This window comes from Cardiocondyla obscurior, linkage group LG05, assembly GCF_019399895.1.
Source record: "Cardiocondyla obscurior isolate alpha-2009 linkage group LG05, Cobs3.1, whole genome shotgun sequence".
In the NCBI taxonomy this organism is placed as follows: domain Eukaryota; kingdom Metazoa; phylum Arthropoda; class Insecta; order Hymenoptera; family Formicidae; genus Cardiocondyla; species Cardiocondyla obscurior.
Window position 1 is genome coordinate 732,822 of NC_091868.1, and position 12,767 is coordinate 745,588.

Below are 12,767 nucleotides of genomic sequence, written 5' to 3' on the forward strand. Positions count from 1 at the left end.
TATTTTTTTTTTATATATTTAATACATCCAGCGTACATCTCGATTAGTTGAAAACAGAATAAACATTGAATTCACTCTCAATTAAATGCCTGCGTTTAAAATGAAATAAATCCTTTAACTTATAGTAAATGCATCTGCACTCGAAGTAAAGTTTTTCAATTTAACTTTTAAGAGCAATCCAAATGCTGAGGTAGTCCCATTTCTTTTCGGTATTGTAATCCTTATTCCTATGCAGTATTTTATTTTTACTTTTTATCTTGTTCGAAAAAACATCTCCGGTTGGGTTATGCAGGCACGGCAAGTTTAAACATTAAACAGGCATCGAGGAATAGTTTTTGGATCGATTATTTTACTCCCGTCTAATTAATTAAGTCTCAAGTCGTTAAAGTGCCGAGAGCATCCGAACAAGTTGAAAGGAAGACAAGGTTTTGCGTACTGGTGATAGTGAATCACCGGTATCTCGTTTCCGCAGCTTCTTTATTTTCGCTCTTATTTGTCACCGCTGGTATTTATATGTATGTACAGAAAAACTGTCAACCAATGCGTCATTTATAGAAGAATCGCAAGGAGATGAAGGATGTTATAAAGTTATTAAAAACGTTTATTCTTTACGCATGCACTTTCCGTTAGTTATTAAAAAGAATATCTCTTGAAAAAGGTCTTCTTCTCATCAGAATGCTCGAATTGATCTTATCTATAATTGAATGGAAATATAATTAGAGGAAACAACAGGTCCCATATCCCAACAAAATCTATCTGTCAAGGCCTACTACCGTTGTCTTCTCTATTCTAAGTTATCAGAATTAAAATAGTTTAAATATAAAAAAAAAATAAGCTACCGAGAAGACAATAAATGTTACGGACATCACCGCGACGTATATAAATTATAATTTTTTTTTTTCTTTTGATCAAACCGTATCAGCTCTACTGTAGATTAAAGCAACAATAAATGAGGAATTGTTTTTCTTTTTTTTCAAAGGATGAAAAACTTTACAAATCACCAATCGAGTAATGATGTCGATAAAGAGTAATAATGACATGCTTCTCCTCGAGTATCGGATATATACAGAATTTATTTCCGTATAGTAATTAGAAAATATAATTAAGCCGCGCTAAATTATGTTGATGTTCGTTATGAAGTAGTTGTGTACGTTGTTTACGATAGTCCGCGCGAAGCTCGGTCTTCCTCCTAGCGACTCCCACGAGACGAAAATACGGCCAGCGGTAAAACATCCCGTGTTCTTTCCTGCGAAACTCCTTGCGGTGAAAAAAATGCCGAAGCCATTTCGACGAGCGAAATGTCCGCGTGTCCAGATAGCGCGGTAAACGCGCGATCTCGCATGCACGATGAGCCAATCTTTGCGATTGAATTGTTTTTTCATTTCCGATCGTAGCTCGTATTAAGGTCCCCACCACATGGAACTCCGCTATGGGCGATGCTGTTAAATTCGTCTCTCGTGAGTCGTGCAGAGGATGAGATACGTTGGCCGATGTACGCCGTTGTCCGCCCGGTGGCATGTTCGCATGGAGACTATCGGTGTATGCACGGAAACTATTACAATAGTTATTTCTTCTTCTGGGCTTTCTCAGCAGCCTTGGTGACTTTGCCCGTCTGATCTTTGAAAGTGACAGCCTTGATGACACCGACAGCTACAGTTTGACGCATATCGCGGACAGCGAAACGTCCCAAGGGCGGAAACTCCTGGAAAGCCTCGACGCACATGGGCTTGCTGGGAACCAGAGTAACAATGGCGGCGTCACCGGACTTGATGGCTTTCGGATTTTCTTCGGTGGTTTTGCCGGTACGACGGTCGCACTTCTCCTTGATCTCTGCAAACTTGCAGGCGATGTGGGCAGTATGGCAATCCAATACAGGCGTATATCCGTTACTGATTTGACCCGGGTGATTGAGCACGATGACCTATGTAAAACAGGCAATCTCATTAATCACATTGTTCATAACTTTGAAGCGGTTTAAAAATTAACATTTAATTTTAATATTTAAGACACTCAGACGCATTCAACCATCATAGATATCTCCAAACCTCTGGTGGAAACCACGAATGAAATGTATTAGCGTCTCATCACAATGTCGAAAAGGTTGAAATTAATTAAGCATATGTAATTAAGCGAGATATCACTGTGTACCTGTGCAGTAAAGTCAGCGGCACCCTTCGGTGGGTTATTTTTTGAATCTCCAGCAACGTAACCACGACGTAATTCCTTAACAGACACGTTCTTAACGTTGAAACCAACGTTGTCACCGGGTACAGCCTCCTGAAGGGCTTCGTGGTGCATTTCGACAGACTTAACTTCAGTAGTCAATCCAACGGGTGCAAAGGTAACGACCATACCAGGTTTCAATACACCAGTCTCGACACGGCCAACGGGTACTGTTCCAATACCACCAATCTTGTATACATCCTATAATTGGAGAAAAAAAAAAAAAATTAAAACGCTATTTTATTTCAATACAATTTTAAACCTAAATTTTACAATATCGCGCAAAATTAGATAAAATTTTGACCGTCAAAGAATTGTAAATTTTTCAAGTAAAAATTTATTCAATTAAAATTATATCATGTAAAAATTAGTCATAAAAATGATAATTTAATATTACCTGAAGAGGAAGACGGAGAGCCTTGTCGGTCGGTCTGGTGGGTGGCAGAATAGCGTCCAGAGCTTCGATAAGACATTTACCTTCTGCCTTGCCTTCCTTGCGCTCTACGGTCCATCCCTTGAACCAGGGCATCTTGCTAGATTGCTCCAGCATGTTGTCTCCGTGCCAGCCGGAGATTGGCACGAACGCAACAGCGGAAGGATTATAACCAATCTTCTTAATGTAGGAAGAGACTTCCTTCTTAATTTCTTCGAATCTTGTCTCGGAGTACGGGGGCTCGGTAGAATCCATTTTATTCACGCCAACGATCAATTGTTTTACGCCGAGCGTAAACGCAAGAAGAGCGTGCTCACGAGTTTGTCCGTTTTTGGAAATTCCAGCCTCAAATTCACCAGTACCGGCGGCAACGATCAACACCGCGCAATCGGCTTGCGAGGTACCAGTGATCATGTTTTTAATAAAATCTCTGTGTCCCGGGGCATCGATAATTGTTACGTAGTACTTAGAGGTCTCAAACTTCCACAAGGCAATGTCAATGGTGATACCACGCTCACGTTCGGCCTTGAGTTTATCGAGTACCCAAGCATATTTAAAGGAACCTTTGCCCATCTGAAAAGTATTTATTTTAATTAGATCCATTTTTGTTTTATATTCCTATCGCGTGCATTTTACTCTAACAAAAAAATAGGAAGGGGAGAGAAAAGAAAATTTTAGATTATTGGAAATATGACATTCAGACACTCTAGGCCTTCAACAGATTTTAAAATCCTCAGGTGGAAACCACGAACGGAGAATAAAAAGTGTATCATCATAAGTCATCTCGATATGTAATTTAAATTTATATTCTTTCCACGTCATATATAAATTATTAAAGATAATACCTCCTGGGCTTCTTTCTCGAACTTCTCAATGGTACGCTTGTCGATACCACCACATTTGTAGATCAAGTGACCAGTGGTGGTGGACTTGCCAGAGTCGACATGTCCAATGACGACGATGTTAATATGAATCTTCTCTTTGCCCATTTTTTTAGCTTAGAAGAACTCCTTTAATATTCTGAGAAGAAAAAAAAATACATTAATTAGAAATAATTGTTAAAAAATTCAGATCTGGATTAGTCGATTAATCTGCTTCAACTTGTTCATTTTTTCATTCTTAAAAAAAAAATTACGGAAAGCGTAAAATCGATATAAGAATTAATTAATTGTTAGAAATAAATATAAATCGTGTGTCGATAACTATCCGACAATCTCTACCGGGGATTAAATGGTAATCACGTTGCAATATGGAAACGAGCAGGAATATTCGGGGTACCCCTCGTCGTCTCGCCGACTTCGCGCCGGCCTCGTTGCACCAAATGTTGCAACAGCGGTTATCTAACTTGCGTTTCAAGCACACGGATTCTCGGTCAATCGGAGGGGCAATTCGGCACGTCACGGCGGTCTTTGTCCGTCGTCCACGTGGCCGAACGTGAACATTCGAGAATGGCAGTCGGCTGCCATTTTGTAAGTAACGAAAGGAGCGGTGCGCTGTTGCCACGATTATCGCAACGCTCGGCACCGCGCGCGATGCCACGTTATTATCTTCTCTTTCTTTTTTTTTTTTCCCCCTTTCCCTTCTTTCCGTCCCTTCTTATGAAACTTGCGAAATGGACCGAGGCGCGCGAGCTTTCCCGAGATTCGGAATCGCGGGCGGGTGTTGCGGATCAGATGGCCCGACGTTCCTCCGCCTTCCTCGTGGTCCGACGATGGAAAATTACGGCGAGTCTCCGGATGCCAATTACAGCCGGCGTGGCTCGCGGCGGGCGTGATGGAACGCGATAGAGCAACGAGACCGACCGACTGTTACTGCCTTGTAGTTTACGGAACAGAGGCGATCGAATTTCTTCCAGCTGAGATACCGTTCACTTTTTTTTTTTTTTTCTGATCTAAAGTTTCCTTTGCCAGCGCGATTCTTGTCGACTTCGCTCTCTTTACCGGAGGTTAAGCGTGATTTTACTATAAAATTAACTTCTCGGTAATAGAACACGATATGGTCTCTCGTTTTCTAGAAACTGGCTTTGCGAATCGATCTTCAGCACGTTCCAGAAGTTGCCAAAAGCGTGCAAGGTCGTCGCGTTGCACACGGACCTCCGGACACGAGATCGCGGTCCCGTGCGAAAAAGAAGGAGAAAGACGAAGTAAGGACCACCTTTAACCTCGCGCTTCCGGTTTTTTTGGCCTCGCCGCTATCGCGCCGCGTCCTACCGCGATTTTCCACGACTGCTCGCGCGCGGCCGAGCGAACGGACGACGATCGCGAGATCTCATCTCGTCTCGGACGAACGAATTCCAGGAACGCGAGAATCGCCGCGAGCTCCAGCGCCGTGACAAGCGCGGCCGCCATAATGCATCCGGTCCGCCTCTCACAATTTCGGCGTCCGGCCGGCTTTGCTCGATCAATTTTTACCATCCGTACGATCCCTTTTCGGCGTCGACGACGATCCCACGGAAGTAACGCTCGCCATGGGGGAGTGCCGGCACGAGTTCCTCAACAGCTCGGGCAACGGGAAGCGAAAAAAGATACGGTTTGACGACCGGCCATGCGGCATCTTGTCGTGCGCGAGGAGAGGATTACGGGACCTCGAGCGGCCGCGATTTCCACGGGTGATCGCAACGATAACCCGAAACTATACGCACAGAACAGCCCGCGGTACCGCGGCAATCGTTTTATTCCGTACCTGCTCTACGATGCTATATCCTCGGTTGAGATTCGTCGGATAATCGACCGGGCGCGCGAACAACGAACAACCACTCACCTCCAGGTGCCACGACAGAAAGAGACCGTGGTCGCGAGTGACATGCGCACCGCGGCGCCTCGAGCTCGGCGTCGCCACGCCGGTGGTGCCCTCGTTCCAACGAGGCGCCACTAGCGACGTTGCTCCGCCGTTATTTTTCCGATCGGGATAAAATTGTTAATTCGATGACGGCAAATATTACAAGGTACGTTTTTTTCGCGGTCCTCATCGTTCCCTTCAAGTTTCCACCGTAATCGAATCCCTTCATCTCTCTTTTCCTTTCCCTTGCCTTCCCGTCGTTGTCGTCAAACACGTCTGGGTTCGAGGCTAGAGTTAGCTCGCACGCGCGCCCGTACGCACACAGCTTTACGCGTCGCGAGTGCAGTGCGTCAAGCCCTCGTACGTGTAACATACGTACATGTACATACGTCCGTGCGAGGACGTCTCTCGCTGCGATCGGATATGCATTTATGCGACCGCGCGCAACATTGCCTGCACGGCTCCGAATGTCCCGACGCCACTCGAACTCGCTGTATCGAATCGCATCGCGAGGTTTGCGAGGTAACCCAACGTTCGAGCCCTGTCTTTCTCTCGCAATCCACGAAACGCAGTCCTGCAATCCAGCCAGCCGTGTACGGCTTCGTCTCCCTGATCCTTTGACGCGCCGCCACGCCACACGAGGTACGCTTTAAAGTAGCGCACAGACGCCGCACTTTCAGTAACTTACCGAACTCTGATCTACTTGACCGGTTGTAAAGCTGATTGCGAAATTTTCGACTGAAGAAATATAATTTTTTTTCTTTTTTATCTGCGTATATTAACGTAAATTTTATTTTCTCTATTAAAAAAGGAAAAAGAAAAAAAAAGAAAAAAAATAGGAGTTACAGTGCGATGTCGTATAAAATCTCTGCATCGATCTTTTTTACTATTGAATGACAAGATACACTTTGACGTATTTCGTCTTGCTCTATTTAAAAGATATCAACGCGATCAATAATTCGGTCATCGAGATAAACGGTGAAAGGTAAAAGAACGAGATCGCGTTCTCTCGGAACGTTAACGGATACTCGTGATAATTCCGTAAATGTTACGAAACGAATCCATCTACCTGTCCAGCAGTGGCATTCTTCTGCCTCGACTTTAATATTTATATATAATAATTAATTAATTTACAAATCCATCATCCGGTTCAGTTATCGTTAATTTTTTCATGAAGTTCATTTACTTATTCGCCCAACGATGATCATATTTTTTATTTTACTTTATTTTTTTATCAGCAGAGTAAGTCTTAAAATAACGATTTAATAAATACACATATTTTACTCAGATTTGGCAAATAATAATGATTTTACCGGAGCAGTCTTTGCAGAACTTCGACGGTGACGTTACTCGCGTTTGTTCAGCTTCTCGAAAATATTTGCGATAGACGCGATCACGAGGGATTTATTTTTCTCGGAAATTTTTCCCTCGTTATTGATCGAATTCCGACTGCAATCCGTAAATTTTATTGGCCTCTTGGTCCTCAGCGTCCTGCTAGTACGGCGGACAAAGAAAGAGGGGCAAGTTCAAACTCGCCGCGTCTTTTGTCCGAAGGAAACCGGATCCGAATGACCGAATAGACGTCGCGATTACAAAAAGTTACGTAACTGATTCAATGACCGTCGCAGCTGAATCGTTAAGACGTATTTTTCTCTGCCTCTTTCCAAACGCATCGCTATTTACTCTCATCTTCGGAATGGATCGCGATACCGCTTGTTATCCTTTAACAATTCCGAGCCAAGTACTTCCGTCGCATGCATTTATACATCACGAACTACCTTTCCGTCTTTCTTGAAACATTTTAATCTTATGACTTTAAACAGCGCGAAATTAATTCGAGCGGCAAACGATAAACGCGCGCGGACCCCCCAGCTGCGGGAAAATCGTAGGGGAAATTTTTTTTAGAATCTCTGGTAAATGAAAAAAGCCTACCGTGGTGCGGTCCACTTCAATCGTCTATTTATATTTCATGATTCCTACTGACACCCGATCGTACTGACACTCGCACGCTTCTTGCGGCACAGCTAAATTTCGAAAATTTAAAAATAACCTTCTATCGTCGTAGGAGAGAACAGATATACGTGTAGAAATGGACAAAAACGCGCGCGTACAATTATGCACGTACGCAACGCGTCGGTGATACGCACGCATCCTGATCCGTATTACAGAATCGGTCACTCGCTTCATATCACTCTCGCACACACACACACTTTCCTTTTTTCCCCTCCCGTCCCCGTATGTCTCCAACAAACTCGCCGTCTCGCCCTTCCGTTTATTCTTCACCTCGCTCGTTACTTTACAGCATTGACTGCCTTTCAACATAAATAATCGTCGACATTTTGGTCAGTTAACCGAAGTAAACTATGGCTAACACCGTGGCTCTTCTATTCGCGTACGTTAATTTGCTCGTCGCATGCACACGCGCAGGCACACACATACGCACGCATACACGCATTTGCTTTCTGTCTTTTTTTTTCTTTTTTTTTTCCTTTTTTTTTTTCTTTCCCTTACGCAGATATAGGTATGCGTTTCTATCAGGCTTGTCATCTCTTATTGGGCGATCGTAAAATTGTACAGGACAATTCGGACTCGCGGTGCACGCTAAATTGATTCTTCAAATAAACGATATCGACGTTCTCAAAGCCGGACAATATCGGGGACGTAACAGCGTAGCAAACTTCGATCAATCATTTACATTCCGTCGCGAAAAAGTCATCGAGTCACCGAGCTTTCCCCCGGCGTTCCACTCCAAATCATCCTGCACAAGTTCTCATATATATATGCAATCGTGTATCTTTATATTTGTTATATTCATATTTACAAAAGGTCGTTCGTTAAATGTTAATATTCAATATCGCAACTGTTATTACATTATAATTTTATTCCTGAGTAACCATTCATTAAGAGCCTTGTCGAGAGACTCGTCCCTCCCCTCTGTTTCGTATCGTGTTAGTACGGGGATAGATTCGTTTAATGCTAAGCGCCGTGACGTGTGATCGAGGTAGCGAAATGACGAAAATGCCGAGGAAACGCGTGGCGGAAAGATTTTTTTTGTTTCCCTCCTTTCTTGGTTCGCTGCACGGAAATCATATTCTAGCTGTGCCATGTGGATCACGTTTGGACTACGAGGACGATTTAATTCACGCGAAAACGATAATTGCCCTCTCGTCCTTTCCAAGCAATTGGTTTAAGGACGCGTCTGAGAAACGTTCGAGTTTCTTCAGACGCCTCTCGTATTGTTATTCGCTTTAATTAATTAAAGTCCGAGAGTCTTCCCGCTGAACTGTTGGATACATACGGCTGTTTTATACGTAAAATATTCGAAGATGTAGTTCTGGAAAACGCGTATGGAATATCGTACAGGGAGGATAAAAATATAATTTGGTACTGCGACGGTATCTAAAGCTTGCAATTGCTATTCGGCTGCTGGGAAAAAAAATTCTTCGGCGATCTACGTTGCACTTAGAGCAACGCCAAACCGGAGGTCGTGATATTTTTAATATCATCGAGTAATGATATTCTTTTATAGTGGAGAGAGAAGTCTATTGCGTGACGCTCGAAACCGATTAACTTCGCGATTGTAGAAACTTAACGAAAATAAAAAGTTCGTTGTATTTCTTCGTACATTTTCGCGGCTTATCTCGCGATAATTCAATCTGTCTCTATAATTAGATATACAACTCCAATTTCATAGGGTCAAACGTCGCTGAATCCGTGGTATCCTTTTAACAAATCCTTTCTTTTCGAGTTTAAGAAAAAGAAAAAAAAAAATTCGAGATAATTTATCTACGCGATTCATTTAATATCGCTTCTACGACATGCATTCCTCTAAATTGAATATTTATATTCTCATCAGTAAATTCTGAAATGACACGTACGACGAAACAACGACGTTTCTAAAACCTATTGCAATCGCTGGTAAAGATTTTTTTTTTCTTTTTTCCTTTTTCTTTTTTGTTTTTTTTTTTTTTTTTTTTGCTTTTTGTTAGTTACCTTTGCACTTCTAGTTAACGAAAATTTTTCAAGATACGAAGAAATGGAGAAGATTTTATATAAAAATGTTGAAATGTTAATAAATGTATTTTCACACATACTCTTTGCCATCCGATATGAAATAGTAAGCGCATTGAAGCATTAAGGATTCCGTTGCATGCATGATAGCAATATATATTAAAGGCAAACCGATTATTACTGTTTCTGGATCACTTTGTGGAGTTGATACCGATGTAATCGACTTTGTTTTATAATGGAAGAGCGTGATATACAATTATGACCGCTCGCCACCGTGTTTATTATAATTAATTAAAAAAAAATTATTTAAATCTAATGAAAAGAAAAAAGAAAAATGTTAGATTATTCTTGGCACACATACACAATGCGTGCACACGATTTTTTTTCGATATTTGCACATATAATATTCGCTGCATTTCTATTGAACCGCATCGATACTATAATGCGTGCGAAGGAAGAACGTTATAAAACTTGGCACTGCGTAAATACGCGTTAAAAATTGGCTCGACGAGATCCACAAAATGACCAGAAGTCCCACTGACATTTTTCACGTTAAAGATTATCTGGTTGTCGAACGTTCGACTACGTAATGCGTCTATTTAAATATATGCAAAACTTGTAAATTTGGCCTTATAAAAAGTCGACGAACAACACGTGCATCGTATGCATAATTATCGAAAACACGGTTGTGAAACTTTTCTCCGATAATCGATATGACTCTTTTTTTTTTTTCTTTTTTTTTCCTTTTTTTTTTTCTTTCTTTCTTAAGGGAAGGCTGGACTTGGAAATTGTCGTTAAAGTTAAGAATCGCGGACGTTGAAACGTGACGTTCGATCCTTAGATGTATTAGGCAATGGAACGTGCAGTCGAATTATGAGAGAAAAAGAGACGGGTGTACCGCACGATGGATGCGCCGAGTGGTCAGTCATTAACAAGTTTTCCCTTACTTTGTAACGCACCTCAAACGTTACGGCTACATAAATCTCTGGCGTTACCTCTCTATACATATTTACGTCGTCTGTAACACCGATAAATATTTCAATAAACTCAATATCGCGCGAACAGTGTCACGTGGGTGTCACCATGCTAGAGAAGATGATCCGAATGATCATTGATAATTGATATCGATCGCGTAAGTTCGCATCGTATTCCAAATCGTAATAAATGTATTGCGCTATATTGGGAAAGTTATTTTACATTTTCCTTACAGCTGGGTCTTTTCTCTTTTTTTTCCCCCTTTCTTTTTTCTTTTCTACCCGGTTCAAACGACTTGGAGCAACGCGTGATTGTAGTCGGTTGAACAACTGTTTAATCCAGGCGGCACTTAAGATCCGTAAGTCGTTTAATTGCGCTAACAAATTTAACAAGTACGTCATAACCGCGTATCCGATACTAATAATAACAATAGTGAAATTATGAGTAATCATTATAATGTACAAATTTCAGCTGTGTTTAACGGAGTAAATTACCGCTCCGAAAATTCGCAGAAACAATTGCCGGGTGCCGCAAATTCAGCAAGCAGATACCCTTTAGCGAGTACTCGACACACTTTGATCCTCGCGATGCTTGTAATCGTAAAACGTATAGGGTACGCAATTTGTACGTTCAACAGGGTTAACATAGAGTATCGCTAATCACAATTAAACTCTGAACATATAAATATCACAGCCAGTCAAACAGCGTAAAATATACAGCACTGACAACGCTATTTACATGTAATCATTAACGTTAAGGTGATCGGTTGAGGACAGAATCCTGAAGCTCCGAACGCAAGATACTTCTTTTTGGGGACGAAATAATGATATAATCGCATATGCACTACAATACGCATGCACCACGTCTACGTTAGGATCACACGTTGCTCGTAGATTATCGTTGTCCACCGCGCATACCGAGGGTGTAATTTGTAATTAGGGTACGCCGATGTACACGTACTCGAATCGCTCACGTTATCGCATATAAATTTAGTACATAATAATGTAAATAGATAATAATTGTCTAAGTAAGGCTGATTAAACGCAGCTTCATCCCTTTACAATGAGCATCTCTTTTGCTATTGCCATTCAATGACTGATTTTAAACTAGTCGCATAATTCGCAATATTCCAGACAATACGCGCGGTATCGAGAGACAATGCGTACAATTTGAATAATTTATCTTTCGCATCGCATGAATTTGGAAGTGATTTCCGTCGATGAGAGGAAGATAATATTCGTAATTAAATATGAAAATTACAACACGCCTGATCTCGCGTAAACGCTGAATTATGGGATACACCTGAAAGTTGTGCTTTTTGAAAATAGTTTTCAACAAGTGACTCTCTGGCGAACTTTGAAGCGGATAGCTTACTAATGCGATAACTGCTCGAGAGTTTCAGTCTGTAACTTCAATAATAAAAAAGCTCGAAAATTGAGAGCTCCCCGAGAGCTTTTTACTCACGAGTTCGATTTTATCCTTTGCGTTTTCTGCGCGGTGGAATCGAATATTAACACTATACGCTGGTTATTGTACAATTCTTTAGACATCTAAATTGACGAATATAATATTATGATAATCAATAATTAGCAATATTTTTAAACGCCTACAAATTCTTTCGAATAATCTGTATTCGACTCGATAAAATTAAATTGAAGCGAAACTCAACTCTCACTCGGTCGCGAAAAATAGTTTAAACTCCAGAGAGTCAATGTTGTCGTTCCCAGATACACTTTCGAATGCACTTTATCTCGATACCGAGCGCCTTGCGTGAATCATTCATTCCCTGGCCCTTTTCAATCTGATCGTCTTTAGAGACGACGGCAAAGAGACTCGAGTATCTCGTTTATCTCGGGATCGCACGTGTGGGAGTAAATGTAAATCTCAACGGTTCGTCGAAGTGTCGCCGTAACGTGTTACAAATTCCTCTAACAAACGCACAGAGGTGTTCTAAATCAACATAGCTGGCAGTAGAGTGATGTTCCCTCTCGGCCGCGGAGAGCGCCGTAACTCGGAGCGGACGAGACCACGCGGGACACACGCTTGTAATCCTCGTGAAGCATATAACTATATAATATCTTTTTGTCTTTCGTAGTAAGAGCACTTAATCGCTACGTGTTTCTGAACTGAACTACCGGCCGCGATGTTCCCTTCGTCTCCGCCTTTCTTCTACACTTTCTTCTGGTTACCGCGACTTCACAACACGGCGGGATCAGTTTATCGGGTTACTGATACTTCCTAAGGATAATGCCTTACGTGGTAATCATTGTTCAGTGAATATCTTACAGATGACGTGAGCCCAGCCCCGCGGGATTAACGTTGCTCTTCCACCCCCTCGAGTTGACCG

At 41.9% G+C, this 12,767-nt stretch overlaps 1 protein-coding gene across 2 annotated transcripts; it reads right to left on the reverse strand.

The window, feature by feature from the left end:
- Positions 1 to 458: 458 nt before the first annotated feature.
- Positions 459 to 5,522, reverse strand: Ef1a-f2 (elongation factor 1-alpha F2). 2 transcript variants are annotated; one of them, XM_070656872.1, is made up of 5 exons: positions 5,417 to 5,522; positions 3,502 to 3,676; positions 2,621 to 3,229; positions 2,149 to 2,424; positions 459 to 1,921 (listed from the first exon to the last, which is right to left on the reverse strand). In XM_070656872.1, exons 2-5 carry the CDS (start codon positions 3,643 to 3,645, stop codon positions 1,565 to 1,567), a joined length of 1,386 nt encoding a protein of 461 aa, XP_070512973.1. In that variant the 5' UTR covers positions 3,646 to 3,676; positions 5,417 to 5,522; the 3' UTR covers positions 459 to 1,564. The 2 variants fall into 2 exon arrangements, with proteins under 2 accessions (XP_070512973.1, XP_070512972.1); XM_070656871.1 differs by having other exon boundaries at positions 5,339 to 5,470.
- Positions 5,523 to 12,767: the final 7,245 nt, after the last annotated feature.

Bases quoted from the DNA above. Each gene is read 5' to 3' on its own strand.
- Ef1a-f2 (XM_070656872.1), bottom strand. From the start codon at position 3,645: ATGGGCAAAGAGAAGATTCATATTAACATCGTCGTCATTGGACATGTC. The intron at 3,230-3,501 runs GTATTATCTTTA...AATACTTTTCAG, and splicing joins TCGAGAAAGAAGCCCAGGAG to ATGGGCAAAGGTTCCTTTAA. The intron at 2,425-2,620 runs GTAATATTAAAT...CTCCAATTATAG, and splicing joins CTCTCCGTCTTCCTCTTCAG to GATGTATACAAGATTGGTGG.